General features: G+C 44.5%; 1 protein-coding gene across 5 annotated transcripts in view; it reads right to left on the reverse strand.

The window, feature by feature from the left end:
• NKTR (natural killer cell triggering receptor) overlaps window positions 1-27,393 on the reverse strand; it is a 364,002-nt gene that overhangs the window by 232,526 nt on the left and 104,083 nt on the right. For all 5 annotated transcript variants that reach the window (XM_030197676.1, XM_030197654.1, XM_030197662.1 and 2 more), the window contains one exon: window positions 13,005-13,092. In XM_030197676.1, the coding sequence (XP_030053536.1) occupies window positions 13,005-13,092 (88 nt within the window). The remainder of the gene's footprint in view (window positions 1-13,004; window positions 13,093-27,393) is intronic.

Here is a 27,393-nt window from a genome sequence, read left to right on the forward strand (position 1 = left end):
AGTACAGTCTACCTAAAATTTGCTCATTGTCTAGATGTATCCCGATAAAGAAAGATGCAAGAATTGCTAATATTACTCCTCAGTCTATCACCTTTCACTTTCATCCTATGCTCTCGTTCCAAAGCTTCCTTTTAAAGAGTAAAAGTTCATAGATTTGATATATCACCTTCTGTGCTACAACCAAAGTGGTTTATATTTATTATATGCAGGTACTTTCACTGGCCTTGGTGGGCTCAAAATTTAGCAGGCCTGTTCTTTTTAACATTTTTGTAAGCAATATTTCTGAAGGGCTGTCTGGTAAGGTATGCTGCTTTGCGAATGATGCCAAAATCTGCAATAAGGCAGAGACCCATGATGGTGTGGATAACGTGAGCAAGGACTTAGTGAAGCTAGAATAATGGTCTGAAATTGGGCAACTTAGATTTAATGCTAAACAATGCAGGGTCATGCATTTGGGCTTCAAAAACCCAAGAGAACCATACAGTTTAGGGGGTAAAGAACTTTTGTGCATAAAAGAGAAGCGGGACTTGAGTGTGATCGCATGTGATCATCCTAAGAAGGCCAAACAGGTAGAAAAGACAACTATGAAAGCTAGAAGGATGCTTGCGTACATAGGGAGATGAATGGTTTTTACCGTCTTTTTTCCTCGTTTTCGCTCGCTTGTTTTCTTGTTTCAAAAAAAAAAAAAAAAAGTTAAAGTTAGCCGCCCTTCTCTCTAGTTTGCGGTAGTTTTTTTGTTTTTGTTTCGTGTGCGGCACTGTTGGCCGCCCGTACGGGGTTTTATTTTTCCCTTCTTTTTGGCGCCATCGTGTCTTTTGATTTCGCCGCCAGGATTTTTCCGTCAATGTCATCGAAGATCGCCAGTGGCTTCAAGAAGTGCACTTGGTGCAGCTGGGAAATCTCAGTCACTGATCCACACGCTTCGTGTATTCAGTGTCTTGGGGTGAGTCACCGCCCTGACGCTTGTACTTTGTGTCGTGGCCTTAAAAAGCGGACACAAGCGTCGAGATTAGTCAGTGGGAGCACCTGTTCCACGCTTTGCCCGGTCCTTCGGCGTCGACAGCGGTACCGAGATCGGCGGCGGCGGTGTCAATGTCGGCACCAGAGAGTGCAGACGTCCGGAGCGCAGGTAATGGCTGTCCAGAGAGCATCTCACGCTGGCAGCAGTGGGCCATCGAGTGGGTCTCCACCTGCCTCGAGGACCCCTGCGGTGCAGGCCCATCGGGACCGACCTTCTTCGGACCCGACCCTGAAGAGACGTTTGGATTCAACGTCTTCCTCAACAGTACCGGGGGGGGGGGGTACTGAGACTGTGCTTCGAGCGAAGCAGCACGGGCATTGGTCGCCCTCCTGCTACGGTACCGAGAGCTCCGGGATGCCGAAGGATTCGGCATCCATGAAGCATCGACGCCAGGAGGACTTGCTCACCCTCCATTCAGGAGGTGTCGATGCACACTTCTCCGGACAGCCTGGTACAGCCTCCACCTCCTCAGCAGATTCGGGCTTCGACTCCTGCACCGATTCCCCAGCCTTTCTCCACAGCCACTCTTGACGAGCGCCTCAAAGCCCTTCTTCCAGGGATCCTGGAAAGGCTGCTGCGATCGTCTGTTCCGGTACCGGCGGTGCTTGCACCTATGGTACCGTTGATAGATGCGGCGGCTGGCTCCCCGTCCGTGGTGCGGCCTTCGGCGTCGGTGCCGGCGTCGTCTGCCACCCAAGTGGTTTCCCCGTCGATGTCGGTGGACGGAGCTTCATCGCCGTTAGCATGGGAGTCTACTTCTCGACACCGCCATCAAGGACATTGCTCCTCGGCGTCGAGATGGGCCCAGCTTCAGACTGCAGTCAGAGAGATCGTGTCTGATACCGAGGGAGAGGCCTCGTAGGAGGCAGAGGAGGACCCAAGATATTTCTCGGATGAGGGGTCTTGTGGTCTTCCTTCTGATCCTACTCCTTCACCAGAGATAAAGCTTTCTCCCCCCGAGAGTTTATCTTTCTCGTCTTTTGTCCGGGAAATGTCTACGGCCATTCCCTTCCCAGTGGTCACTAAGGATGAGCCCAGGGCTGAGATGTTCGAGGTCCTGGACTATCCTTCACCACCTAAGGAGTCATCCACTGTTCCCCTTCATAATGTCTTTAAGCAGACATTGATGGCAAACTGGATGAAACCACTAACTAATCCCACCATCCCTAAAAAAGCTGAGTCCCAGTACCGGATTCACGGGGACCCGGAGTTGATGAAGATCCAATTGTCTCATGACTGTGGTTGTGGATTCCGCTCTCAAGAGAGCCAAGAGTTCTAGGGATTACGCCTCGGCGCCCCCGGGGCGGGAGTCTAGAACTCTGGACTCTTTTGGGAGGAAGGCAGGGGTGTGCTAGTAAATTGTTAACAGGGGGCTCTCTCTAGCCAGCAAAGTAAAAGAGAATTCAGGAGGGGCCCAAGCCCACATTTTGGGATCCATTTGTTAAAGTAGCCTTGGAGAACCGGATCCCAAAATTCTTAAAAACTTAACAAACGGCTCTCGAGAGCCTGTGAGAGCCTGCTCCAGCACACCACTGGAGGAAGGCCTATCATTCCTCTATGCTTGTGACCAAGATCCAGACCTACCAGCTCTACACGAGCATCCATATGCGGAATAATGTGAAGCAACTGGTGGACTTGGTCGATCAGCTCCCTTCGGAGCAGGCCAAGCCTTTTCAGGAGGTGGTCAGCAGCTGAAGGCGTGTCGTAAATTCCTGTCTAGGGGTGCTTATGATACTTTTGATGCTACGTCTAGGGCCGCTGCTCAAGGTATAGTGATGCACAGACTCTCATGGCTGCGTGCCTCTGACCTGGAGAATCGAGTCCAGCAGCGGACTGCAGACGCTCCTTGCCGGGGGAATAATATTTTTGGCGAGAAGGTCGAACAGGTGGTAGAACAGCTCCATCAGCGGGATACCGCATTCGACAAACTCTCCCACCGGACGCCTTCAGCATCTACCTCTTCAAGTAGACATGGTTTTTTTAAATTTTTTTATTTATGAATTTTGAATTTTACATTCATGTACCAACATAAATCTACAGGAATCCAGAAATATCCTTACTTAATTTGTCATAAGAAAAACCATATTAATTATTTGTCCACAAATGAATCCAAGAACTAAGAAAATTAACACCAAGTAAAATAAAAAAAAAAACCCGAGGGGTTTCCTCAAAAAAGTACAGTAGATACATAGTATATCAAACAAAGTCTTATTCTACTCCCTAGTCAAGATAAGTTCTGATAATTTGCTAGGCTCAAGGAATATATTATTAGAGGAATTTAATGAAACTAAACACCTACAGGGATACATGAGAAGAAAAGTACCACCTATATTAAGCAATCTTGATTTCAATTGCAAAAATTCCTTACTTCTCTTTTGTATATCCCTAGATAGGTCCGGGAAAATTTGCATTCTTGCTCCTAGAAAATCATCATTGATGTGGCTGAAAAACAATTTAAGTATATTATTACGATCCAATTCAAGGACAAATGTCACTATCACAGTGGCCTTTCTGTTATAACCTCCAGTGACGTCTCAAGAAATTCAGTTACATTTAAATTTGGTAAAGCAGGATTTTCTGCTTTTCGTATTCCAGAGATATTCTGAATCCTAGTAATAGGCGGAATATTCTCAAGAGGAATATACAAAATGTCTATAAGATATCTTTTAAACATTTCCAACGCTGATATTGATGGAGATTTAGGAAAATTTAAAAGTCTTAAGTTATTTCTCCTTATCTGATTTTCAAGGTATTCAATCTTCCGCATTTGAAAATTTTTATCTTTGGAGACACTGGAAGAAAAAGTTTTACGAATTTGTATATCATTTTCAAGTACCTCCATTTTAGTGGCATGAGTCTCGAGCTGGGCTGTGAAGATTTCCTGGGTTTGCTTGATTTCAGCCACCTCTCCACGTGTACTATTTGAAATCTACTGAAGAGTACCATTCAGACCCTGTATTGCGTCCCATAAAGTATCTAGGGTTACTACAGCCGGTCTGTGTCCACCGACGGCTCCAGAGAGGTTCTCCTGTGACTGAGAGGAAAGGGAATGTACATCCTCTCCTCGCGATGTTCCCATAGGTGAAGAAGTAGACGTTTTTTTATGGGGGTCGGAGGAATGCTCCCTATGCTTACAATAAGCGCAGGTACAATCCTCCTTCCTGCCAGCCTGCTCAGGCTGCTAAGCCCCAGTGCGCTCGTTCAAGTCAACAGCGTGCGCCTCAACAGACCCCTGCAGCTCCACAGCAAAAGCAAGGGACAAGCTGTTGACTGGCTCCAGGTGAGCATAGCCGACTTAAAAGTGTCTGTGCCGGACGATCTACCGGTTGGAGGGAGGTTAAAATTTTTCACCAGAGGTGGCCTCTTGTAACCTCCGATCAGTGGGTTCTCCAAATAGTCCGGCTAGGATAATCCCTCAATTTGATGTCTAAACCTCCAAATTGTCCACCGGGAGCTCAGTCCTTCAGTTTCCAGCACAGGCAGGTACTTGCAGAGGAACTCTCCGTCCTTCTCAGCGCCAATGCGGTCTAGCCCGTTCCACCGGGGCAAGAAGGGCTGGGATTCTATTCCAGGAACTTCCTTGTGCAAAAGAAAACAGGGGGGATGCGTCCCATCCTAGACCTAAGGGCCCTGAACAAATATCTGATTCGAGAAAAGTTCAGGATGCTTTCCATGGGCACCCTTCTTCCCATGATTCAGGAATATGATTGGCTATGCTCTCTGGACTTGAAGGATGCTTATACACATATTCCGATACTGCCAGCTCACAGGCAGTATCTTCGATTCCGTCTGGGAACACAGCACTTTCAGTATTGTGTACTGCCCTTTGGTCTCGCCTCCGTGCCCCGGGTGTTCACCAAATGCCTGGCGGTAGTGGCAGCGTCTCTACGCAAGCTGGGAGTGCATGTCTTCTCTTATCTCGACGATTGGCTGGTGAAGAGCACTTCCGAGGCAAGAGCTCAGCAGTCCATGCAGATGACTCTCAAACTCCTGGAGCTACTCGGGTTTGTTATCAATTATCCAAAGTCCCATCTTCTTCCAATCCAACAACTAGAATTCATAGGAGCGCTGCTGGACTCCAAGACGGCTCACGCCTACCTCCCCAAAGCAAGGGCAGACAATCTTCTGTCCATCGTTTCTTGGGTCAAAGCGTCTCAGCAGATCACAGCTCAGCAGATGTTGAGATTGTTGGGCCATATGGCCTCCACAGTTCATGTGACTCCCATGGCCTGCCTTCACATGAGATCAGCTCAATGGACCCTAGCTTCCCAGTGGTATCAGGCTGCGGGGGATCTAGAGGATGTTATCCAGCTATCCACAGAGTTTTTCAATTCCCTCTATTGGTGGACAATTCGATCCAATTTGACCGTGGGATGTCCCTTTCAAATTCCTCAGTAACAAAAGGTGCGGACGACCAATGCATCTCTTCTGGGGTGGAGAGCTCATGTCGATGGGCTCCACACTCAAGGAGCTTGGTCCCTCCAGGAAACCGGTCTTCAGATCAACCTCCTGGAGTTGAGAGGGGTCTGGAATGTGCTAAAGGCTTTCACAGATCAGCTGTCCAATCAAATCATTCAAATTCGGACAATCAGGTTGCCATGTACTACATCAACAAGTAGGGGGGCACCGGATCTCTCCCCCTGTGTCAGGAAGCCATTCAGATGTGGCTTTGGGCTCGCCGGCATGGCATGTTTCTCCAAGCCACCTATCTGGCGGATGTAAACAACAGTCTGGCCGACAGATTGAGCAGGATAATGCAACCACACAAGTGGTCGCTCAGCTCGAGCGTGGTATGCAAGATCTTCCGAGCGTGGGGCACCCCCTTGGTGGATCTTTTTGCCACTCAGACCAATCACAAGGTCCCTCAGTTCCCAGACTTCAGGCAAACAGCAGGCTAGCGTCGGATGCCTTTCTACTACATTGGGGCAAGGGCCTCCTGTATGCATATCCTCCCATAACTTTGGTGGGGAAGACTTTGCTGAAACTCAAGCAAGATCCTGGAACCATGATTCTGATCTCTCCCTTCTGGCCGCGTCAGATTTGGTTCCCGCTTCTTCTGGAGTTGTCCTCCGAAGAACCGTGAAGATTGGAGTGTTTTCCAACCCTCATTTCTCAGAACGAGGGGGCGCTTCTGTATCCCAACCTCCGGTCCCTGGCTCTCACGGCCTGGATGTTGAGAGCCTAGACTTTGCCTCCTTGGGTCTGTCGGAGGGTGTCTCCCGGGTCTTGCTTGCTTCCAGGAAAGATTCCACTAAAAAGCTACTCTTTTAAATGGAGGAGGTTTGTTGTCTGCTGTGACAGCAAGGCCCTAGACCCTCGCTCTTGTCCTACACAGACCCTGCTTGAATACCTTCTGCACTTGTCTGAGTCTGGTCTTAACACCAACTCTGTAAGAGTTCATCTTAGTGCAATTAGTGCTTATCATTACCGTGTAGAAGGTAAGTCTATCTCTGGACAGCCTTTAGTTGTTCGCTTCATGAGAGGTTTGCTTTTGTCAAAGCCCCCTGTCAAACCTCCACCAGTGTCATGGGATCTCAATGTCGTTCTCACCCAGCTGATGAAATCTCCTTTTGAGCCACTGAATTCCTGCCATCTGAAGTACTTGATCTGGAAGGTCATTTTCTTGGTGGCTGTTACTTCAGCTCGTAGAGTCAGTGAGCTCCAAGCTTTGGTAGCCCATGCTCCATATACTAAATTTCATCATAACAGAGTAGTTCTCCGCACTCACCCTAAGTTCTTGCCCTAGGTAGTGTCGGAGTTCCATCTGAACCAGTCAATTGTCTTGCCAACATTCTTTCCCTGTCCTCATACCCGCCCTGCTGAACGTCAGTTGCACACATTGGACTGCAAAAGAGCATTGGCCTTCTATCTGGAGTGGACAAGCCCATTCTGACAGTCCGCTCAAATGTTTGTTTCTTTTGATCCCAACAGAAGGGGAGTGGCTGTCGGGAAACGCACCATTTCAAATTGGCTAGCAGATTGCATATCCTTCACTTAAGCCCAAGCTGTGCTGACTCTTGAGGGTCATGTCACGGTTCATAGTATTGAGGCATGGCAGCGTCAGTGGCCCATTTGAAGTCAGCCACTATAGAAGAGATTTGCAAGGCTGCGACATGGTCATCTGTCCACACATTCACATCTCATTACTGCCTTCAGCAGGATACCCGACGTGACAGTCGGTTTGGGCAGTCAGTGCTGCAGAATCTGTTTGGGGTCTAGAATCCAACTCCACCCCCCTAGGCTCATTTTTGTTCTGTTCCAGGCTGCACTCTCAGTTAGTTGTTATTTTTCAGGTCAATCTATGTTATGTCCTCACCGTTGCAAGGCCCAATTGACCCTGTTTGTTGTTTTGAGTGAGCCTGGGGGCTAGGGATACCCCATCAGTGAGAACAAGCAGCCTGCTTGTCCTCAGAGAAAGCAAAAGATACATACCTGTAGCAGGTATTCTCCGAGGACAGTAGGCTGATTGTCTCACCAACCCGCCCGCCACCCCTTTAGAGTTCTCTTCCCTTGTCTTGCTTTGTAAGTTGACTGAGGGGCATGGTAGCGCATGCGCGGTGCGCGCACTTGTGCGCACGAGGGCTCTAGCAAACTTTGTTGCTAGGAAGAATTTTGGACCTGGGGCTGCCGTCGGACGTCAGGAGCGCTACCATATGTGTCGATGTCAACACCCGGCACAGGCATGAGTTGACCCTCAAGAAGAATCTAGGGCTGATCCGCAGGTGGAGCAAGCACCCTTGATAGAGCGGTTTGAATCTGCGCCAGCCCCTCCTCAAGCATGGCTTGGAACTACTCATTGAAGGAAGGCATCAGCAAAGGCAGGAGAACCGGAAGAGAGGTGGCCTGAGAAAGCATCTGTGCCAAACCGGTAGCAGGACGTCCATAAAGGACCTGTTTTTTTTTTTCTGACGTCCTTGGCATGCGCAGAGCAGCCAGCACAACGCTTGGCTGCTCTGCGCATGCTCTATGGGCCGATTTTCCGACGGTTTTACAAAGGGTGCATAGCCATTCCTTTCCTTCGTGCATAGCCATTCCGTACCGATTCGTTATGGAATTACGGAGCGGAGAGTCTCCATCCAGAAGTGCCGTATCTTTAAGCCCCGATTGACTCCTTTGAGGTCGAGGATAGGCCGCACAGCACCTCCCTTCTTTGGCACCACAAAGTAAATGGAGTAACGTCCCTTGCCAAGTTGATCTACTGGCATTGGGACCACCGCGCCCAGGCGGAGCAGGTTGTCCAAAGTCTGCTGTACTGCCGCCGCTTTGACTAAAGACTTGCAGGGAGAGTTTACGAACCCGTCTCTTAGGGGCCGGCAGAACTCTAGTTTGTAGCCGTCTCTGATGACTTCCAGAACCCAAGCGTCTGAAGTTACCCGCTCGCCCAGAAACGAGGATAGCCGTCCTCCGATCTGCTCTGGGGCATGGACCAGGGCCCCGTCATTGGGTACGAGACCCTGGGGGAGGGCCGAAGGAAGAACCTCCGGGACGGCGGTCCCTGCGAAAGGAATGCTGCTTGGGGGGAAAGTTCCGCTTGAAAGAAGAGGAGGCCAACTTGCCCAGGCGATACCGACGGGCTTTCTGAAACCAGCACTTGGAGGGACCAGGGCGAGCACTGCCGGCCCGAGTCCTGCCCTCCGGCAACCTCTTGCCCTTAGATGTGCCAAGCTCGATCACAATCTTGTCCAGCTCGTCCCCAAAGAGCAGCTTGCCTTTAAAAGACAACTTGGCTAGGCGCGATTTTGAGGCATGGTCAGCCGACCAGTGCTTAAGCCACAGCCACCGCCGGGCAGAAACTGTCTGAGCCATACCTTTAGCCGAGGCTCTCAAGACATCATACAGCAAGTCCACCAAGTAGGCCAGGCCCGACTCCAGGGACGGTCGGTCTGCCCTCAAGGAAGAATCCGAGGGGGAAGCCTGCTGCAAAACGGTCAGGCATGCCCTGGCCACATAGGAGCTGCAAACCGAGGCTTGCAAGCTCAGGGCGGCTGCCTCTAAGGCCGACCTTAAGGACGCCTCCAATCTCCTGAGCGTCCTTCAGGGCAGTGCCACCTTCCACCGGTAGAGCCGTCTTCTTAGTCATCGCAGTGATTAAAGAGTCTACTGTAGGCCAGAGAAAGGCCTCCCGTTCACCCTCAGGCAGCGGGTACAGACGGGACATGGCTCTGGCTACCTTAAGGCTCGCTTCAGGGGCATCCCATTGAGCCGAAATTAAAGTCTGCATGGCTTCATGAACGTGGAAGGTTCTGGGTGGGCGCTTAGTTCCCAGCTTAATGGCAGAGCCAGCTGAGGCTGAGAGAGGGCCTTCCTCCGGAGAGGAAATTTTCAGAATGCTCATGGCCTGCACTAAAAGGTTGGGCAAATCCTCTGAGCGAAAAAGCCGCGCTGCAGAGGGGTCATCCGCTCCATCTGAGCGGGGATCAGTCTCCTCCACAGAATCCCCTAAGGACCTTTGGGAGAACTCAGATACGCTGCCCTCATCCACATCAGAGGAGACCGAGTCCCCTAGGGCCTGGAGATCCACCCGAGGGCGCTTGATCATGGAAGCCTCATCACCCTTATCAGACAGAGGGGCAGGGGCAGCGTTTTGCATAAGGAAAGCCTGATGCAACAGTAAAATAAACTCAGGGGAGAAACCCCCCAGTCTGTGCACTTCTGCAGCCTGGGCCACGGCCCTAGAGGCACTCTCAACCTGCGCTCCCAAGAGCGGGGGAGAGGCGAGCTGCGCATCTAAAATGGCGTCCGCCGCGACACTCCGCGAAGGAGCCGCGCGGGAAGAATGGCGCTGTAATTTCACCGACTTTATACCGTCGCCCGAGTCAAGGGCGACCATATCATTAATGTCTCCCACCTCAAGGGCGGCCCAAGAAGGAGCCGACCGAGCAGCGTGGCCGGCCACAACCGGGAGGGTGGCCAGCGGGGGATGGGCGCCTAAGGCGGGAAAAACCGCCGCACTGGAGGAAAACCCGGGGAAATCTCCCGATTCCGAAAAAGGCGCCCAAGAAAGGCGTCTCTGCCTTTGAACTCCCCACTTCCCCGCTAGATGCGCGCACGCGGTCCGGAGAGCGTCTTTTCGCGCCATAGCCACGTGGAGACCGTTCGGGGAACCCCCTGCCTGCTAGGAAAAGGTAAAATTACCTGCTTCTCGCTCCAAGCTGCAACGATTTGGAGTCCCAGTGAGTAGCTGCAACCAAGGACGTCTTTCTCTCAAGGACGTCTATTTTTCTGTTTTTTTTGTTTTGTTTTGTTTTTAACGGAGCCAGCGGGAGGGGGGAGAAAAGGAGGGACCTGGCACCACCAGGTTTGCACTTGCTCACGAAGAGCCCTCAACCCCAGGTACTCAACAAAACCTAAACAATTAGGCTTGGAGACCTAGCCAGAGCTGCTGCTGTGTGACCACACACCTGCTAGATAAAGAACATACTGGGGAATTTCCGGCAGCACATGACCACATATATGGAAGCAAAAGATTGCTCTCTATCTCCACCTGCTGGTAGATGGACACAACCCACCAGTCTATGGATTGATCGGCTTGATGATAGGGAATAGTAATTTGCTAAAGAGATCCCAAATAAATAAAGGTTGTCATTGTCAAAATCACATATTTCTATTCTAAGCTGATGTAAAATGTGTAAATATAAGGTTAATGATGCTGACCTAATTTGAGGAGCTGCATTGAGGGCTCTAAAAATTCTTAGCCATGCCATTTTTGTTTACTGTGTTTGACTTAACTAGACTAGGCTTTTGGATAGGTATATTTTAACTCAGGTGCTTGTTAACTGAAATTCTTTAGACTGGTGATCTGTTTGTGAGCAAAAGTAGTCACAGTTAAAACTGTTAAAGTGAGCTTGTAATTTAAACTGTAAAAGTAAGCTTGTACTTTAAAAAAATATATATATAGGTAGAGAGCATTTTTCTATATGAGCTTTCTTTGGAACATTCAAATAAACATTCACTCTTGCTGTTTAGGACATAAAACATATAGTTTTAAAAAACAGTCACATTCTATAAATTGGCTCTAGCTTCAGTAACAGCCACCCAGAGGACACTTCCTTTGCCATAATGCTAAAATATGCTTACCTTCTCTATTAAACTTTATAGTAATAAGAATAAAACATTTTCTATGAAAATTTGTCTTATCAATTTGAACCATTTATTCAATCATACCACAGGGATAAATCAATTTAAAGGCCCATAATACCTAATAGTGTGGAGGTAAAACAATCATCAATATGAAAAAACCCAGCGCTATATCAATAACCCATAGTTTATACAATTCTTAATCAGTGTAGATACCATCATTTCTCTAGACCTAGGCAGCAACGGGCACCATCTTGAATGAAGCATTATAAATAGGAAGATATGGCAGAAATCCGTGTTAGAAGTTAGTAAAGGTACCATCTTCTGTATTTTGAGTTTTATAGTGTGAGTTAGTTGGTTAGAATTTAATTGTATTCTTTTGCTGTAGGAACTAGTCCTGATGCAGCTGACGCAGCTGAGGTGAAACATGGCCCTTGTTGGCTGGGCTCCTTATAACAGCTTGCATTTATGAAATAAGTGCTTTTGACAAGAGAATTTTTAAGAAGCATAGATATATAAGATTAAAAGTTTTTGATAAAAGAAAAAGATAAAAAAAAGATAAAATTAAAAATTGTTTGGACTGATCACTTCAGCAAATCATAGTGTGAATTCTATGTGCAACAAGTTGCTGCTGAGGTCCAGAGAAGTACTGATCATACCCCAGAGAGGCACAAGGACTGGACATGTTTGAAAACAGTTTACACAGTATAGTGAATCCTACATGAAACTAAATAATTATGAGAGGTCCCTTTCAGACCGACAGTTCTCTGTTTCTTTAAGAATCAGTTTCAACATGCTTCCAACTCTGAAACTTTTATGTAAAGAGATCAATCCTACTATTTGATTTTGTCTTTTTTTCTTTTAAAACTTCATTTCATTCTAAAGAGAAACTGCCATGATTAACTCTTGCTGTACTCAGTCTTACCATTTTATCCAACATTCCAGACATTCTTTGGGGAGCAAATCTTTAACCTTTCTCTATGAAACCCTCAATCTCAGCTCATAGTGCTAAAGCATTCCTATGGCCAGTGATGGGCAAATCAATTGTAATAAATTAAAAAAGAAGATAGCAGTTTTTCAACCTATCAAATGTTAAGTCTATGAAGGAAGGAAGCATACTACATAAATAAAAATTCCATTCGTCCACCTTAACCAGCACACATTAGAACCATCTAAAAAAAACAGAGATGCATGTTTTTGTATACATATTATGGCATTTCTCCTCACAATGCACACTGAGTTTACATTCATCCACTGTAAATGTGATGCATTTAAGTGAGACAGCTCCAAATACAGAACTAATAGGGTGACTCATACAGTTTATATCACAAAAGACAGTTGGATCCAGTCCTGGTATTATTCCATATCATGAATAGAGATGCAGTTCAAATTTCCCCGAGAGACCCAGGACGGTATCTACATGCATGTAATATGGCAGGAAACCAGAATTGGCTCAACCTATCTTCTGACATGAAACTGTACAGCCCCCACCTTCTCTTATGGAACCATTTTCAACTATACTGATATACCATTCTGCTGCTACTCTTACTACAGCTATAGCTTTTCCATGTTTATACTCCACTCAGCAACAGAAAACAAGAGTTCTGCAGGAATGGGAAAAAGCTTAAGTCAAATTTACTTTAAAGGACATAGGGAGCAGACAGAAGTCAGTTTCAAAATACTTGTGATAAGGCAGTCTTTTGTAATTTTTAAACCTTCTGGATAAAAAAGCCCTGTGTTAAATTTGGGGATATTACAGGTTTAAAGTCTAAAAGGCTGACGTTTCCATTTTCTTTCATTTGAGATGTGAAATGTCTCAAAAAAATACCCCCTCTCATGAATAACACCTCCTTGTTTTAAGGGTTTAAAAATAAACCCAACAACCTCTTAAATCAAGCCTACTCACATGAAAAACTGAGAACCATTGGTATGTTTCCCTCGGTTTGCCATTGATAAAAGGAATGCTCTGTCATGTTTGAGAATAAAGTTTTCATCTGTTTGAAAAAAAAAACAAAAAACAAAAAACAAACAAACAAACAAGTTATTAGAACGGCTGTGAGCTTATCAGGTAAAACCGACTGGTCAACAATGGAAAGCGCAAGCTTAAATTCCCTAGCACCTCAAAGAAATTCCAGCCTTCTCTTAAAATGTTTCAAAAATGGTGGAATTTCATAAAAGATCCAGAAGCAGCACACAAAAGATTTAAATAACTCGTTAACAAGAACATACTGTTATTAAAACGCAGCTTTAAAAATAGAATATAAATAAGCTAACGCTGTCTGCAGTGGAACTTGCAAACTTGCCCTCCAGTGAATTATAAACAAAATACACGGGTAACCTTCAGAAAATATCATTCCTAAGAATTATTCTGTTTAGAAAAAAAGATTATGAGGGTCTTTTAGAGCACATTATCTGCCACAGGACCCATTTTATTCCTATGTGCTCTGTTGCAGTTAACATGTGTTTCAGGAGTGGAGGAGTGGCCTAGTGGTTAGGGTAGTGGACTTTGGTCCTGGGGAACTGAGGAACTGAGCTCGATTCCCGGCACAGGCAGCTCTTTGTGACTCTGGGCAAGTCACTTAACCCTCCATTGCCCCATGTAAGCCGCACTGAGCCTGCCATGAGTGGGAAAGCGCGGGGTACAAAAAAACAAAAAAAATATATATTACATAACCAGGTTCATATACACTAGTACCCATATTAACAAGAAATGTTTTAAACAGAAGCCACATATTTTTTTTGTTACATTTGTACCCCGCGCTTTCCCACTCATGGCAGGCTCAATGCGGCTTACATGGGGCAATGGAGGGTTAAGTGACTTGCCCAGAGTCACAAGGAGCTGCCTGTGCCTGAAGTGGGAATCGAACTCATGTGCTCATGAAGCTAGATTTTTCTATAATTTTCTCCTATTTGCCCCTGATTCTGTAAAGGCCACCAAAAATTCAGCGTGCAAATTTAGGCACATTCCCAATTAGTGTCAACAATTGGCTTTTTAACAATTATTGATACTAATTAGATTTAATTAGGACCAACGTGCATAAAGGCACGGGATTCACACCTAAAATTTACATGCATTCCAAAAAAAGGGGTCAAAGAAATGGAAAGATTATGGGCCTTTTGGGGCATAGTTTCGAGTTACGCGCCTCATTACAGAATGGTGCGCCACACGTAAATTTAGGTGCAGGCATTTGCACCATGTTTTCATTGGCGCAAATGGCTATGCCTAAACTTACACGAGACTCTCCGCTTAAATGCGCATTCTATAAACTGCACCATACTTTAGGCACAGCTTACAGAATACTGCTTAAGCGGGGTTTTTTCACTGTCAAATTTTTTAGGTGCCATTTATAGAATTTACCCCTTGGTGTCTACAGAAAAACACAATATAAAACAAGCTCAGAAAAAGAAAATGCTAATGAACTGACAGATAAAAGAACACCACAACACAGTAAGCCTAATAAATTTCAAGCACTGCCAAAATCTAGTGATCAGAAACCACAACAAAGTGGAAACACGAAGCTACTGATGGAAATAACTAACTTAAAAATAAAGGTTCATAAAAAAAGTATTTCCCCATTTTGTATACTATTTCTAAAAACATCTGGGCAGATTTAGGATTTTAAGAAGGATCTTCCCCTTCTCACATTCCTTTACTCATCTTTTTCTTTCATCTTCCCAGTTCCTCTCCACCACCTACCTTCTCACCAGAGGTGTAGCTAGGTGGGTTGACATGGGAGCAGGCCACCCCAGACGGACTTCTGATGGCGACGGCGCCTATTTTTTTATGTGATGTCATGTTTAAAATATGCACCAATCCAGTCTTCCTGTGCTCTCAACCTGGCTATGCTTCTGCCTCTCACATGTTTATTTCCTCTTCTTTTTCTTAGTCATCTCCTATTCTATTAAATTAATAACCATATGTTGGCTTATATTCCTTTCCATCTTCTACTCTCCTGCTCCATTTTTCATATTCTTCCTCTCAAAGGAAGTTCAAGTTCTACTCTATTCTTTCAGGTTCCTCTCCATCACCCCCTTTCCCTCTTTCAGGTTACTCTCAATTTCTTGGGCAGTCTCTCATGTCCCCCCCCCCCCCACCCCCACTCCACATCTCACCCAGTAGTCTCCCATGATCCACCCCACACCACCCAGTAGCTTCTCATGATCCACCCCACCCAACAAACCAAAGGCTCTTTGAAAGTAAATTTAAGCCAAAGGTTGGAGACACTTCCTTTGCAGGCTGTTCTACTCCCAATGATCCTGCCGATCATCCCCCCCCCCTCCCCAATGCTGCTCTCGCCAGTTCATGCGCTGTTCCTACTGGTTTGTTGTGTGTGTGGGGGGGGGGGGATCATGAGAGACTACTGGGTCATGTGGGGTAGATCATGGGCAACTACTGGGTGGGATGTGATGTGAAGGTGGGATGTGGGGTTGGGTGGGGTGTCATGAGAGAGAGATGGTTGGGGGGGGGGAATCATGAGAGAATACTATGTGGAACATGATGTGGGGTGAGGGTGGGGGGCCATGGGAGACTAACATGTAGAATGTGGTGTGGGAAGTCATCAAAGAGATGGTGAGGGGATCATTAGAGAATACTGTGTGGGATGTGATGTGGGTTAAGGGTGAGGAACCATGACAGAGACTACTGTGTGGGTTTGGGGTGGAAATGAGGGATTGAAAATGGCTACTCCTATGGGTCCAGCATTTTTCTGTCTCTCCACCTCCCTCTCTCCTTCCCACTCATTCTCTGTGGGTCCACAGAGTTTGTGGGTAAGAGGGGCAGAGAAAGGGATACTTGGCATATCTTAGTTCTGGTGGAGGTAATGAGTTTTGGTCTCCATTAATATGAATTTTATGGTTATATAGGCCTGCCTTACGATTTTGTTTTAACGGTAGTGCATTCTCACAACAGTTTCCTTCTATTTCAGTGTTGAACTTACCCATTTCCCTTTGTCTACTATTAAATTTTGTTTAAAATTTGCCACTCAATGTGACATATCTACTATAATAAAACTCACCCTCAACGTTCTGAAGACAACGTTCTGAAGTCACTCAGTCACTCACTGAAGAGTTCATGGATTCATGGTGGTGAAGCCACAACACTGACCATGTCTCTCTGCCCCGCCCTCGCATGACGGACCAATCAGAAAAAACACCCTCAACATTCTGAAACACAAAGGACCATCACAACACCGTTCCCAGGCAACACTAGGCAACGTAAGACGGACCAATCAGAGGAAACTACGTGACAATAAGGGAGGAGCATTCCCCAGCAGAATGGTTCATTATCTGTGCAGCACAGAGAGCACAGAACCACCGCTGGAACGAGAGAAGAATATTCCTGCTGTGGGTATGTGCAAAAATAGACTGGGAGGGGGGGGGGGAGAAATTTTTAAATGCCTAATGCCAGTACTGACGAGTGCCAGAGGGCCCATAGCAAAGACTATATTTGGGATCGCTTGACATGGAGTCAGAGGAGCCGGAAAACAACGTGCCCGTCACCATCTGTGACGTGGGCAAACAGGACAAGCTGCGGCCCAGCTGGAAGGATTACCCGCGACCCAGCCAGCAGCCAACAGCGACCAAGGAAGGGGTAGGAGTAGGGAAACACGCGGAGCGTGTTTCCCTACTCCTTCCCTGCCTAGGAATCGCTGGAGACTGGCTGCCAAACTAACAAAACAACCGCACACCGACGCACCACCTCCATCATTCAAAAGGCATCCACTCTTTCTTCAACAGAAATGCAAACTAATAATACAAAACAAAGAATACCTGTTTTCTCACGCAGCTACAGGTAACTCCCCACCCTCTTCCTCTTCCCCTTCTGCCAAAGCGGCCGTGCCCAACCATCCCCAGCCTCAGGCAAGCCGTCTCCCACCTCGGGGATTCCCCGAGCACCCGGAAAAAGACAGTGCAACTTCCCGTAGCGCATGTTCCAGCATTCCCCTGCAGCCGGCCTGAAATGGACCGAACATACCGGATCACCACCCGATGGCCCGAGACCGTGCTCCTCTCCCTTCCGCCAACTTAAAACAACCATCCCTGTCCTCAAGCAAGCCGTCTCCCACCTCCAGGATGCCCAGAACCCCAGCCCAACGGAAAAAGATGGCGCTGCTTCCCACAGCACATTTCTCTTCCAGTGTTCCCCTACAGCAGCCCTGAAACGGCCAAAAAATACCTTCCGCCCATCTAAAACAACACTGCTGCCTCAGCACAACACAAAAAAAAAAAACCCCGGAAAAAACAATCCACCACTCAGCAAAGACTGACCCCCTACAACCACATTTACATTTCACCAACAGACCCCCCTCCACAAACCTCCTTGACAGACAAAACCACACACACACAGTACAACAGACACACACCCTCAAAGCCACAAACCAATCCATCCCACTTTGCCAGCATAGCACAGCACATCCCCCAACCCCCCCAAGCCAAAAAACAAAACAAAAAAAAAAGACACACATCAACAACCTGCACACACACTCCACCCTCACACACTCACACACACACAAAATAACTCTGACACATACACACACAAAAAAAACCCCACATGCTAGCGCCCGTTTCATTGGTTTCGGAAACGGGCCTTTTTTACTAGTATTCCAATAATAGGGGAAATCAGGGGGGGGGGGGGAAATGTTTTTACATCACTGTGTTTACTACTGCTTCATACCTTTTTTTCATTTTTCTATGTTTAAACTGATGCTGTAATAAGCAGTTGATTGTATTATTACCTTGGATGATCCATAAGTATGCATAAATTGCAGTTGGTCCAAATCTGGATCCTAGAAAAACAGCTGACTCCTAGAACTTAAGAAAAATTGTCGAGGCCTGCCTTAGATACTCCTGAGCCTATAACCTCTAAACTTCATCCTATGCCCTCTCATTCCAGAGTTTTCCTTCATTTGAAAGAGGTTCAACTCTTTGTCATTTCTGATGTCATAGCCAGCTGCAATGGGGTTCAGGAAATGTAGGTCTCTATTTAGTAAGCTGTAATAAAATAGTGCATTCCTGTACTATTTTATTATGCAAAAATGTATTGCCGGATTCATAAACAGGATAGTAAACGGGTTAGAAATTTTTTTCTTCTACTGATGCAGCTGGGAATATCATTCGTTCCTGGTCACAGCAATATAAAGATAGTGAGCCTGCTTGGGGCCAGCTGTCTTTCAAAGGACCAGTCAGCACAATAAAATATTGCCAGTCCACTCCATCCCCTCCAACTTCCCCATTCCAGAACACATCCCCCACTCACAGATCCAGTTATGATGAACCTACTCCACAATCCCACACCCAGATCCATTAGTAATAAAGCCCCCTTAACCCCACTACCCCAACCCACCTAAATCCACTAGGGGGCCAGGCTTTAAAATAAGGGATCTGATAGTGGGTGTCTCACTCTGAATGGACCAAGTGGGTTCTCCCTAAGAACCAGTAATTTTAATCACTTTCTGGGAGCACCATAAAACATGATGGCAGATAAGGGTCAAAGGGCCCATCTAGTCTGCCCTTCCTCAGCAACCCCTAACTCCTCCTTTTCCTAAGGGATCCCACGTGCCTGTTCCTCGCTTTCTTAAATTGTAACAGTCTGTCTCCACAACCTCCACCAATTCCACGAATCCACCACCCTTTCCGTGAAAGAGTATTTTCTTAAATTCCTCCTAAGCCTATTTCCTCTTAATTTCATCCTATGTCCTCTCATTCCAGAGTTGTCCTTCATTTGAAAAAGGCTCACCTCCTGAACATTAATGCCACTTAGGTATTTAAACATCTCTATCATACTCCTCTCTATCACGTCTTTTCCAGCATATACATGTTGACGTTCATGAGCCTATCACTATATGTTTTATGACCGAGACCGCTTACCAATTTGGTAGCCACCCAATGGATCGACTCCATCCTGTTTATATCTTTCTGTAAATCTTTTCTCTAAATGGGGCCTCACTAGAGACTTATACTAGGGCACTATCACCTCTTTTTTCCTGCAGGTCACCCCTCTCCTTATGCACCCAAGCATCTTTCTGGCTTTGACCGTTGCTTTTTCTACCTGTTAGGCCACCTTAAGGTCATCAGACACAATCACCCCCATCCCATTCTTCTTTCATACACGGAAGCACTTCACCCCCAATATTGTACTTGCCCTTGGATTCTTGTAAACCAAATGCATGAACCTGCATTTCTTAGCATTGTTAAACAATTCTCCCCAATGAAGCTGCCGCCATCTTGGTACACCCAAATCAATAAAATTGATAGGGTGACAAATTCCGCCTTCTGGCTTCAGCCCACATAATGGGCCAAATAAGCTCATGCCGTCTCCTGTTATCAAACCTCCTTATTGTTAACCATCCATGGATAACAATATCTTAGGTGAAATCTAACACGATACATTATTCATGCTGCATAACAACAGGCCGCTCTGCATGCATTTGCATGCTTCATATTTCATTATTGAAAAAAAAATTGTATTTTACCGAATATAGCACTAGTTCAACTTTTCAAGATGTTTCTTTCTCAGAAGACACAACAAATACAATCTTTTCTCTCTCAATTATTGTACAAAGATCATTTTTACATCTTCTTGTGCAACTGAATGTGCATCTGCTTACTTGTAACAGGTATTCTGTGTAGACAGTTCACCAGTCACATGAGTGAATCACATGACTGCACTGCTGCCAGACATGAATCTTTCACATTTCTAGAAAAGCAAGCACCTCACTGCACATGCACAGAGTTCTATGTTTAAAAAAACAGGTCTTAGCTGCTATGCAATTGTATTAGTGAGTGCTTATCAATTTTTAAAAAGTTGCCCCTGATGAAGCTAACAGTAAAAAAATAAAAAACAATTTAAAAAAAAATGTGGTTCCATAGAGCCTCAAAAGTTAAGTTCCCTGTGCTTATTCATGATTGCATTTGCACCATACACTTAAGTTTGCTATGCTGAAGTTGAAAAGAAAAGATTTTAAAAATTTGAATATTAAAAGCTTTGGGAAGTTTTTTTTTTTTTTTTTTACTAATGGTGGGTCTCATGTAAGATTTATGGTTACCACTTGCTAGGTAGGTGTCTTATAGTCACTGAAGTCTTTTCCTCCCCTTGAAATCCATTAGCGGTTGGTACAAATCACTGGTCTTACATTTGTTTCTTAGTGTTCACTTGATCATTTTCTACTTGCATTTATCAATCTAGTCATACATGGCTAAATCTTGCTGACATAAAAAATAAAACAGGAATCGTCCTTGCTAACAATTCCTATTCTACTGACTCACAGAACAGCAAGTACTTGTAGGCACTGCTGATCATAGTGTTTGAAATTAGTATCTTAAAACCAGAAGCTGCAACATAGCAGTTCTTATCCTACCTCCTGCAGCAGCCTCTTCCACAAATTTGAGCATTTCTATAGCAATTCACAACCTGACAGTGTTCTTTAGTATTATCTACATCAGTTTGCTTACAGTATCAGTCTTGAAAGCCGTAGGAATTAACAGATCAAGAACTGGTAGGAATGAAAATTCCCTTTCTATTATGTTCCCCAGGAATGCAGCACAGTAGCACACCCCAAGGTTAAAATTCACATTTGGGGATCCAAGATGGCGACGGACTGAGTAGCGTCAACGGACGCGCTTTGATTCAGCCCTAGCGAACGCCGCTGTGAGCACCTTACCCGTCGAACGATGGGCAAGCGGAGAGGCAGGGTTCAGGAGGTTCCCTCCGTCCTGAGCGGAATGCCCCAGCTACAGGAGACGATGGACCGTTTCGCGGTGTTGCCCGGTCCCGAGATTGGTGTCTACTCCAACTGTGGGAGCCTGCGCTTTGGAGCAGGACAGCAGCATAGACGGGGCTTCCCTTAGCCCCATCGTGCATACGGCGCCCCCACAACCCGGAAGGGAGAATCTCCAAGCAAGCCTTGCCGCTATGGAAAGAGACCAGGCTGAGCAGGGAGGGAGCTTGCAGTAGAGGAGAACTGGAGCTGAAAACTTGGAGGAACCAGAAATAACAACTACTCCTGTCGTTTCATCAAGGACAGTGAGTATATTGGAACAAGTTTCAAAAGCCCCTCTACCGGATTGTATAATAGGAGAGGTAGTGAAACCACCCGTAGTGACTTTAGAGTCACTTTGGGACTTGACTTCCAAGACCCAATCTGCATTACAAACTGTAATTTAAAAAAATATGGGGACAATAAAAGTTTTGTCAGAGACTGCGTTGATTCAGTTAAAGTCTAGTGAAAGCCAAGCCTCTGAAGTTAAAAGACTGTCTGAAAAAGTTGGAAAGCTTGAACTTGTGGAGCAAACGTTAGTAAAAGACAAGAACTTTACCTTAAGACGCCTGGAATATCTAGAAAACCAATCTAAGAGACTAACTTTACGATTTATAAACTTTCCTAGGTCACCGTTGATTACTCTGACGCAAATGGTTAAAAAATACCTGACGGAGACCCTGGGCATGCTTGAAAATTCATTGCCCCCAATAACTACAGCTTATTATTTACAGACTGATGTTAAAACATCAGTAAATTTACCAGAACAAGGAGCAATGAATATTACTGCATTCCTAGAGTCGTCTCTTGAGGTGGTAACACAAAGAATTACACTGCTTGTAACCTTTGCGTTGGAAATGGACAGAGACACAGTCCTCAGACTTTCCTTTAGACACTTGGATTCTTTATTTTTGGGATCAAAAGTGAGAGTTTTCTCAGATTTATCCAGGGAAACTCAAAAGAGATGCAAGATGTTTTTGTTGTTGCGCCTGAGAGCTTTGGCGATCGGGGCAAATTTTCTTTTGAGATATCCATGTGTATGTAGATTAATCTTGCAGTCTAAGCAATATCAGTTTTTCGATCCAAAACAATTAGAAGATTTGCTAAAAAGCAGAGAAGAGGTAAATGTACAAGTCAAGTCACTTATGCAATGCTGTATACAGGCTTTGAGTAACCCACTTGGGAATGTAGCTACTTATTTGATTTAACTCAATGTGAAACTGCTTATTTAAGCAGGGAATCTCTTTTTCTATTTTCTTTCTTGGATCAATTTCATATTATTGTGGTCGTTAGAAAGAGTATTATTATGTGTAGAATAATTTTTTTTGCAATGAATGGAACATTAATTCAATTAGTGTAATATCACTCATAAATGTTATGTTTGGTAAAAACTTAAATAAAGATTTTAAAAAAGAAATTCACATTTGGATTGAGAATTCATCTCTGACATGCTGCTTCCAAGGATGGTCACTTGGGGTTCATTTGGTATTTCTCCATAAAACTATGAATTCAACGCTGTTATTACTTTGCGTTTCTCTTCCATGAAGGCAAACACCTCCACATATGAAGTAAAAATAGAACTGGATTGTACCCTGAAGATACTCAAAAGAATTTGATAGATTTGTTTAGAAGGAATAGTTCCACGGAATCTTAGCGGAGATTGGGTGGTGACACCGGTAATTGGGAAACAAAACAGGAGCTGGGCAGACTTCTACAGTCTATGCCCTGATTGTGACTGAATAGATAGGGATGGGCTGGAGTGTAAATTTTAAGGGGCTTAGGCGTTAGCTTCAGAACTTAGTACAAGAACAGTACAGTACTGGGCAGATTTCTACGGTCTGTGCCCTGAAAAAGATAAGGATAAATCAAACTCGGGTATACATATAAAGTATCGCATACCATGTAAAATGGGTTTATCTTGTTGGGCAGACTGGATGGACCGTACAGGTCTTTATCTGCCGTCATTTACTATGCTACTATGATTCAGTGAAACACACTATAATCTATCTTGAGATGCAAGTCACAGCAGCTAATAGAACTTTTACCAGCACCAGACAATATAAATAACTGTTCATACATCTTTAAAAATGTTGTCTTTGCTGGGTAATATTTTACGTCTTCTTGAGAGCTACAGTTTCACATTTTAGGACTCCTGGGCATAGGTCACAAACTGGGCAAAACACTTTTTTGGTCAATATAAAAAAGGAGAATTAACTCTAGAAACAAAGATTTGGAACAGTGTCAAGAAAAAAAAATCATTGCTATAGTGTCTGGGAAAAAAATACAAAAAAAAAAGACAACTCGAGGATACTGCTCTTAATTCATTCAATCTCCTGGCTGATCAAATAGCAAACACTACATGAAAGCACTGTAAGAGGTACAGAGAGGCACCATTAAAAGCATCCAACAAACTCCAAGAAGATGGTGGCCTCAGCATCTTAGGCCATATCAATGTGGTTTTCAAGATATTCCTAATAAGTATGCATAAGATCATAATTCACCAACTTGGTCCTCAGAACCAAAGCACTCAAAATCTATTATGCATATTCATTTGAGATGCCTGGAATGCTAGACTGACTGGTCTAGGGGGGAGGGTGTCACAGAGAAGTTGTTTGAAAACCACTACCTTAGGTATCTACAAATTTTGCTGCTCTGAAAAATCTTACCACTTTCAGGTGAGAAAAAAAACACCCTCAACAAGCCAACCTTTAACATACAAACAGCCACAAAAACATTCACATCTAAAGTTTAGGTCCTAAAACAAAACTAAAAAGCTGGATAACAGTGGCTTTTAAGGCTCTGAAAAGCCTACTGAACCACAGGGGGGCAAACGGTCCACTGACAGCATAAGAGCTTGGCTGGCAAAAGCCTTCCTGCTCTATCTAGCATTATTTGTATCAGAGTAATCTTTGGATGTCAGGCTATTCCTCTCAACTTCCATGCCAGAGTTTCAGAAACTGTCACTTCAAATGAAGAATACAGCCCTGCCCCTACAACCAGTGAGCCTGTTGATATTGTGTATCTGGATTTTCAGAAGGCATTTGACAAAGTACCTCATGAAAGACTCCAGAGGAAATTGGGGAGACATGGGATAGGAGGTAGTGTCCTATTGTGGATTAAAAACTGGTTAAAAGATAGAAAACAGAAAGTAGGGTTAAATGGTCAGTATTCTCAATGGAGAAGGGTAGTTAGTGGGGTACCCCAGGGGTCTGTGTTAGGACCGCTGCTTTTTAACATATTTATAAATGACCCAGATATGGGGGTAACTAGTGAAGTAATTAAATTTGTTATTGACACAAAGATATTCAAAGTAGTTAAATCGAGGGAGGATTGTGAAAAATTACAAGAGGACCTTACGAGACTGGATGTCTAAATGGCAAATGACATTTAATGTGAGCAACTGCAAAGTGATGCATGTGGGAAAGAGGAACCCGAATTATAGCTACGTCATGCAAGGTTCCGTGTTAGGAGTCACCGACCAAGAAAGGGACCTAGGTGTCGTCGTTGATATGTTGAAACCTTCTGCTCAGTGTGCTGCTGCGGCTAAGAAAGCAAATAGAATGTTAGGTATTATTAGGAAAGGAATGGAAAACAAAAATGAGGATGTTATAATGCCTTTGTATCGCTCCATGGTGCAACCGCACCTCGAATATTGTGTTCAAATCTGGTCGCCACATTTCAAAAAAGATATAGTGGAATTAGAAAAGGTGCAGAGAAGGGCAACGAAAATGATAAAGGGGATGGGATGACTTCCCTATGAGGAAAGGCTAAAGCAGCTGGGGCTCTTCAGCTTGGAGAAAAGATGGCTGAGGGGAGATATGATAGAGGTCTATAAAATAATGAGTGGAGTGGAACGGGTAGACGTGAAGCGTGGACTAGAGGGCATGCGATGAAGCTACAAAGTAGTAAATTTAAAACGAATTGGAGAAAAATTTTCTTCACTCAATGTGTAATTCAACTCTGGAATTCGTTGCCAGAGAATGTGGTAAAGGCAGTTAGCTTAGCAGAGATTAAAAAAAGGTTTGGACAGCTTCCTAAAGGAAAAGTCCATAGACCATTATCAAATTGGACTTGGGGAAAATATTTCTGGGATAAGCAGCATAAAATGTTTTGAACTTTTGGGGGGGGATCTTGCCCGGTATTTGTGACCTAGATTGGCCACTGCTGGGTTTGATGGACCTTTGATCTGTTCCAGTATGGCAATACTTATGTACTAATGTTTACAGTGTCTGATAATTTGAGCTGTTCTTCTATCTTTACAGTTAGCAAGGTATCAAGTATTACTTCTCATTTGAAAGCTCTTATCTTTTCTTGTACTACAGATAGCATTGCTCATGGAGGGAAAATATCCAAAACTACAGCGTTTTCCTTCTTGGCAAGTGAATCTGTGGCAATTGCTCTTTCATTCTATAACAGAAGAATTTTAGTAGCTTAGTGTTGTGGGTAAATGTCATTAAATCCAAGACTGGGGCTAAACTATTCACCACAAAGATATTAGTCTTCAGCTTCCATTTCCCAGAAGTCAGAGTTCACTTCAGCCAATCAACCCTGCCTGCAAGTTAAGATATCACATAATAGTTAAATGTTGACAGGCTAAGCAGATTTTGTTTTCCATGTCAACATCAACATGCTGCCACTCATTCTGTTACCTTTAGTTAACTGACCAAAACAGAGGAAATCCCTCACAAACAGCAACAGCACACAACCACGGCGAAGGAGACAAAAATCACACAAACGATAGTCAAAGTAAGAGTTCTTTATTCACATCCACAGACTCAACACGGGCCTGTGTTTTGGCCAAAAGGCCTGCCTCAGGAGTCTTTTATCAGATGTAACTGCAGTTTAAAACAGTGAAAACTCTGCATGCATGACTGTCCAGCTGTGTGCTCATAATTACAGACAACAGAAAACGTTATACACTACAGTTACATCTGATAACTTCTGCGGCCGCAACATAGGCCCATATTGAGTCCATGGATGTTAATAAAGAACTCTTACTTTGAATATCACCTAAGTGATCTTTGTCTCCTTCACTGTGATTGTATGCTGTCATCTTTACTTAAACAGCTTTCCAAATTCAATCCTGAAAGGCTGTCAAGGCCTAAAAGATAATCTTTATACCTATTTGTCCGACAATAACCAGTGACCCTTGATGGACAATAATTTGCCATTCCTAGATGATCTATACCCAATATTTCACATCAAAACTTTTCTTTACTTCGTAATAGGTTCCTCTTGTCACATTTGTCCACCCCGTAAACTGGTTTTTGTCTGCCTTTGTGTTTACTTGCTAGATTTTATTCTTTATTCCCTTTTCTGCTTTTACTTGCTAATTTTAAATTTGCACACCTTTGTTGTTCCTTTGTGAAGGTGATTTATCAAGTAAATTAAAACTTAAACAAGTTAACATGTTGACCTTTTCATCCATCACAGCAACAAAGTTTTGACTTCCCTTTTGAGAAAGTTGAACATGCAGGTCTTAACCTGACTGCAGACATATTAGATATCAATCAATACTGCAGATTTCTCATATGAAATTGGGTCTTTGATTTAAACAACTTTTCAAACTAAGAACCTGATTTGCGCATTACGGTCTTAAACACATCACCCCAGTGGGTCTAGCCAAAACTCAAACATTACTGCTAAGTTTCCAAAAAAATGGTATTTCCTTCTTCTTTCGGAGTCCAGCAGCAGCCATCTAGGAGTGGCTATAACCCTTCCCAACCAACATCCAAAACGGAAGTGGGTGGCAAGGACCAGTGAAGGGGAAAAAAAACCCCAAACAAACCAGAGGATAGGAAGTGGTAGAATGTATTTTCTGAATTGAAGCAGCTGAACTCAACGGTCAAAGCTTATGGCCACTGGGAAGTATAATCAAATCAAAGCAAAAGATTTACAGGGCAGTCTCAGCTGTAATTCATTATCAAAGTGTATCACACTAAACAAATGCAAGTGGAAACCTTCAATGGCTATTTTTCATAATTAATGAAGAGGTAAAATGTTGAAAGAATCCTAGCAAAAAGCACATTTATTACACTTACCCAGTTGATTAAAATCTTTAAAGAATAACAGAAGAGAATATTAAGTGTAAATAAAAGTAGGTCTAGCCTAATTTTGAGAACACACAGTATTCAAAGTAACTAGCCGAAAACACAGTATTCAAAGTAACTAGCCATCTCAAGGATTATTATAAGCATCTGAAACAAATTTACATCATACAGTATAGAAAAAATGAAGTAACTTACCTGTACCAGGTGGTCTCTGAGGACAGCAGGACTTAAATCCTCATTAGAGAGTTGCACAGGAACAGAAATTTCACCCATCCCCATGGAATCTAACCCATACCCACCAGTACCATTAATATTCATTCCATTCTCACCCATCCCTGTAATTAGTCTCCCCCTTCCTCACCCACTCCCACAGGTACTTCCTTCAATACCCCACCCCAAACTTTCCTCCAGACTCCAACAGCCTCCCACCTTCCTGGACATGGCTTCCCCATGGTTTTTTTGGGCAATATTCACTATTCAGTGTTCCAGG

This window comes from Microcaecilia unicolor, chromosome 1 (assembly GCF_901765095.1).
Source record: "Microcaecilia unicolor chromosome 1, aMicUni1.1, whole genome shotgun sequence".
Taxonomy (NCBI): domain Eukaryota; kingdom Metazoa; phylum Chordata; class Amphibia; order Gymnophiona; family Siphonopidae; genus Microcaecilia; species Microcaecilia unicolor.